The sequence below is a fragment of the Tupaia chinensis genome, unplaced genomic scaffold (genome assembly GCF_000334495.1).
Source record: "Tupaia chinensis unplaced genomic scaffold, TupChi_1.0 Scaffold000520_1, whole genome shotgun sequence".
NCBI classification, from domain to species: Eukaryota; Metazoa; Chordata; class Mammalia; order Scandentia; family Tupaiidae; genus Tupaia; species Tupaia belangeri.
In genome coordinates, this window is record NW_006160033.1 from 542491 (window position 1) to 548101 (window position 5611).

Consider the following 5611-nt stretch of genomic DNA (forward strand, 5'->3'; position numbering starts at 1 on the left):
GGGAAAGGACTTACAAATAAACATGTTAGCCCAGAGCCTTGCGGGAGGCACAGGCTGGTACCAGATGACCTGGAGGCTTGGGCTTTCCTCCATGTCAGGCTGACCTGAGCTGTTTTTCACCTGCGTGGATCTGAGTCTCCATGGAAACCCTGCCATGAGCTGCCAACTTGTTGCTAGAGAAACGCCCGGGGCCCAGGCTATCTAGAGAAGGCAAGAATAAAGGAGAAGGGAAACTCTCACCCCACTCTGCACCCCTTTTATTTTGCGGTCTAAGTCTCAACCTGGGTCTGTGTTAGTGGCTGATCAGCTTACCCGTGTTTGCAGTTCGTGTGTGAAAACAAGGCTCGGAAGACTTGGGAGAGAATGGCATTGCCTTTTTTGCCAGCCGAGGTGGACATCAGCGCTGTTTTTGCCCTTTGCTAATTCCTCCACCTGGAGAGACAGTGATACCGAGTTGGGGGGTGGGTGGGAGGCATGGTGGGTGGATCATTCCCATGGAAGGCATCAGCAGCCCATCCCCCTGAGCCAAATGCAAAGATTTGCCAAGTTTTACTGCGTGTGGCATTCTTTTGGCAGTGGAAAAAGTCCTTAATTACAGTGCTTTGTTCTAATTAGCAGTCATCACTCCAGCCTCACGAGATTAAGCCAGTCCCAGGGACAATTCCCAGTCACACAGTACAGGAAATAGAATTGCAGGGACTCTTTGAGGCATGTTGCGTTTCATTAGGTCTTTGCCCTGCCTCATATTTTGCAGAAAACTCCAGGTACATGGAAATGAAATCTCTGGATGTGAGGTCACCAGAATACACGGAAGTGGAGCTGAAACAACCCCTTTCTTTGCCTTCCTGGGAACCAGAGGATGTGTTCAGTGAACTCAACATTCCTCTAGGTATGTGACACTACACAGTCCTTCCTGAAATTCAGCTCTGGGAAGTGACAGTTCCATAGGATCCATATGAACATCTAAGAGGACTTTCTGTAATTTTATTGTTGTCATCATTCCTTCTTTTTTTAAAAAAATTATTTAATTTTATTTCTTTATTTTAATTTCACCAGAAAGCGACATATAGGGAAAGTGAGAAAGCAAGCTACCAGGTCAGGGACTCAAACCATGGTTGGCTATGTGGGAGTCCAGCACCCTTAACCACCATACCACTTGCCGGTCCCAGTTGTTGTCATTCTTAACATATGATGCAGTAACCTAGATTTTTAAGGTGCTACTTTAAAGTTTCTTGCAATTGCAGTCTCCCCCCAAATGGACAAGATACTCTATGAGACCAAGCCTTAACCAGCACTGCCCTTGGACCTAGAGCTGAGGAAGGCCTGCCTTTGCCTTTGGGAGTGCTTTATTCTTTTTTCAATTTTTTTTTTTTAAAGAATGATTTAATTTTATTTGCTATCATCATTTTTTTTTTTTTGGAGAGGTGTTTGCTATAGGGCGTGTGCACTCACCAGACAGACAGAGACAGAGAGATAGAAAGCGAGAAATCACTCCCCAGGAGGGATGGCCACATCGCAATCCCTTCTCCTCCATTCTCCTCTCAGGATCTTGGGCACGCACGCACATGCACCCGGCGTGAGTTTAAGCCACCGGGTCCGGGACGCGAACCGCGGTCGACTACGTGGGAGTCCAGTGACATAGCCATTACGCTAACTGCTGGTCCCATGGAATGCTTTATTCTTGACACAGAGCCTTGAAGTCCAGCCCTAATATAGAGGAAGCAGAGTCTCAATGGCCTCTGTAAAGTCAACAGAAATAAATGAGCCTCTTCTGCTTCTGTCTTCCCGCCTCCCCTTGTCCTGGCCATTCTCAGACCATTCTCAGACTAGCCTTGCTGAGGAAATGACACTGAAAAGACTATATTTGCGGCAAGCCCGATACTTGATAGAGGGCACAGTGAACAGAGAGGGACCTGGGTCCCAAGAAATACAACACAGGTCTCTTGTTGTCCAAAATATTAGAATTTAACTGATGCAAGCAGAAATTAGTAAATTCCACCTTATAGTTCATGTCTTTGTAATATTATTTGTCATTACAGAAAGTGTGAAAGATTATTGCAACAAATTCAAAAATCAGAACCATATAAAGTCAGTATTAAAGGTCTTATATCTTCCCTTCAGTCTTCCCCCTGGCAGACTCCAGAGGTAGCCACCGCCATGCCCACAGACAGTTTTGCTCCCACAAAAATGGATCACACTATTTACATAATGTTCTGCAAATTGCCTTTTTCAAGAAAAGTGTATTTATTTATTACTTTTGAGAAAGAGAGGTACCCCTAACAGGGTCTTCACACAATCTTCCATGGCTGGCCCCAGCCAGCCAGGATCACAGGCACTCCCACACCTGGTGTGCTCCGACAGGTCCAGGACACACAGGACACGTCCGAGTGTCATATTACCAGTGCGCCACAGCCTAGGCCCTGCAAACGGCTTTTTAAACTTAGCCATGGATCTTAGAAATCTCTTTATTTCAGTACATAGAAAAGGCACTGCTTTTAACCACTACAAATATTTCACCTTAAAAACTATCCCATAAGTTATTGAGTCTCTCTTCTATTGGTGAACGAACACTTAGGTTGTTTTCTGTTTTTTCCCTATTACGAAAATGCTATAATAGCGAAGCTTTGATTGTTATCATTCACCATGCAGTTATTTTTCCTAGTACTTTGCATGGATTATCTCATTTAATTCTCACAAAACACCTGGGAGGTAGGTGATATTTTTTATCCCTATTTTAAGATAAGAAATCCGAGAAACAGAGTCATGAAGCTAGCCATTGGCTAAGACCATAGACCGGACCGGAACTCCCAGGGTCTGACTCCAGAGCCTTTTTTTTAACCCTCTGTCCCCTGCTGCCTTCCACATGTGCCCATTCAGTTTCCTTTGTGTGCATGCCAGTACTTCTGTGAGACGCCATCCTAACCTGGGGGCTATGAGGTCATACATGTTTGCATTTTAAATTTTTATAATTGTTACTAAATTGGACTCTGAAAAGGTGGCACCGGTTTTTACAGTAACCTTGAATGGGAGTTCCATTCTCCACCTCCTCACCAACATTAGATATTATCAGTTTTTAATCTTTGCCAACCTGTTAAGAGGAAAATTGTGTCTCATTTTCTGTTTTTTAAAACAGATATATTGGGGTATATGAAGTGTACATATTCAAAGTGTGCAGTTTAATCAGTTGTTTTTAAGAGAGATTTTTGCTATAGAGCACAGGCACTCGACAGAGAGAGACAGAGAGATAGAAAGCGAGAAATCACCCCCCAGGGGGAATGGCTACGCTGCAATCCCTTCTCCTCCATTCTCCTCTTGGGATCTTGGGCACGCACGCACATGCGCCTGGCATGAGTTTGAAGCCACCAACTCTGGGACTTGAACCGCAGTAGACTATGTAGGAGTCCAGTGACGTAACCATTGCACCATCTGCTGGTCCCAGTTTGACCAGTTTTGACATACGTATATACTGAGACCATCATCACAATCAAGATAGTAAATGTGTTCGTCACCCTCTCCCAGCTTTCCTTAGTAATCCCTCCCTCCTCACACCTCCATCTTCACATAGCCACTGATCTGCTTAGATTTTCTAGAGTTTTCTATAAAGGAAATCATATAGCATGTACTGGTTTTGCCTGGTGTCTTTCAGTCAGTGTAATTGAGTTGCATCTCTATTGTTTGGTACATCAATGGATTTCCTTTTTACTGTTAAAGAGAATTGAATTGTGGATATAGCTATGCTATATTCTGTTTTTTCATTTATCTGTTGATGGACGTTTGGGACTATGTCATTTTCAGTTTGGGACTATCACAGATTGTATATAGTCTCTAGTTAGCTTTTAGACCCTTAATCTCACTGATGTCCCCAAGGAGAGTATGATACTTTTTTATATTTTCTGCATTTGACAGATAAAGGAAACTGAAACCCCGAGACTTACCCAAAATTACACAGCAAATTCAGGTGGGAACTCAGGATTTCTGATTTTAGATACTCGGTCCTCCTGTTCCTCCAGTTCAGGCATCAACTCAGTATAAGAAAGACATTTATATATGTGTAGAAGTTAAAAACACAGGGACCAGCAGTTGGTATAATGGCTATGTCGCTGGACTCCCATGTAGTCGACCATGGTTTGAGTCCCAGACCCGGTGGCTTAAACTCACACCAAGTGTGTGTGCATGCGTGCCCAAGATCCCGAGAGGAGAAGGGATTGCAGCATAGCCATTCCCCCTGGGGGATGATTTCTCGCTTTCTGTCTCTCTGTCTCTCTCTGTCTTTCAGGCGAGCGCATGTGCCCTATAGCAAAAACCTCTGCCCCAAAAAATAAATAAATAAATTTAAGAGCACAGACTGTGGAATATGATTCCCTGGACACATGTCCCATCTCTACTACTTGCTGGCTAGGTGACAAAGAGCAATTTATTTAACCTCTCTGCTTGGATTGCTTCATCTGTAAATCAGGGACGGTAATAGAAACTTACCACACACAGTTATTTAGAAGGTTAAATGAATGAATACCTGTAAGGTCTTAGTACCTTCCAGAAAGAGGTAGTTAATAAGGGTTGTTTATTGTTATTACTTATTCAGGAGATACTAAGTGAGACCTACTATGCACCTTTTCACTTGGGCTGTGGAACACTTCCTCCTCCAGGATTGGCCACTACTCTTAGAGAGACCTCTAGGGAAGTGAGAGACAATTTTCAGGCTTTGTTCCTACGGACAGCAGGGAGGCAGAATGAGGGGCAACAAGGTCTGAGTACCCGGCTAAGAGAGGAGGGCCAGTCCCATTGCTTAAGGACTAAGGTGAGCATGGCTGAGGAAGGGTGCACCCGTGTGATTCAGGCCCACTCTGCATGACCCCAGCCAGCAAGAGCCTGCCAAGGCCTGCTCTAACCAGAATCAAACAGCATTGCCTGCAAAACGCAAGCTCCCCTAACCCATCCCAGGCTTTACTAGGATGACGGAGTTATAATTACCCATGCGAGGAGCTATTATTAGAAGGCAAATGCAGCTTTAATGATTATACTTAATAGGCGCTGAGAATGGGAGAACCAAGTGGCCCTAGAACTGTTCAGGGCTATGGCAGTGCTTCTTCTTGCTGCTGCTTCACATCGGCCTTGCATTCCAGAGGCATCCTGAGGCCTAGTGTGGTCACTGAGGTGCCCACAGCAGCCCCCATGTTCCAGGAGGAGTTACCAGCCACCTGGGGAGCCTCCCTGCCCAGGCTTCTCTTCCTTCGAGCTGACTTTTGACTACTTGGTACTGTCCAAACTTGCAGGGGCAGAGATGGCAGTGGGGGAGGGAAGAAAGTTGCTGGCACACTGGAGATGGAGGGTTGACCTCTGAGAAACAGTATTTAATACGTCTCCAAACTAATATTTTTTGAGCACCAAGCAAAACAGTAAGTGCTTCTCTATAACATCATTTATGGTATTGTTGTTCCTATTTTACACATGGAAACTCATTTCAAAGAGATTAATACCGTGCCTAAGGTCACACAGTGTAGCCGAAAGAGCTAAATCTGTATGGTTCTACATTCCATTTTCTCCACATTATGTTGTGACTCCTGAGTTTTTAAAAATTATTTATTTATTTATTTATTTATTTATTTATTTA

At 44.2% G+C, this 5611-nt stretch overlaps 1 protein-coding gene across 1 annotated transcript in view; it reads left to right on the forward strand.

Annotated features, from left to right (window-relative positions):
• RBM20 (RNA binding motif protein 20) overlaps window positions 1-5611 on the forward strand; it is a 244077-nt gene that overhangs the window by 226749 nt on the left and 11717 nt on the right. Inside the window, 1 exon segment of the mRNA XM_006156850.1 lies at window positions 755-889. Coding sequence (XP_006156912.1) covers window positions 755-889 — 135 coding nt within the window.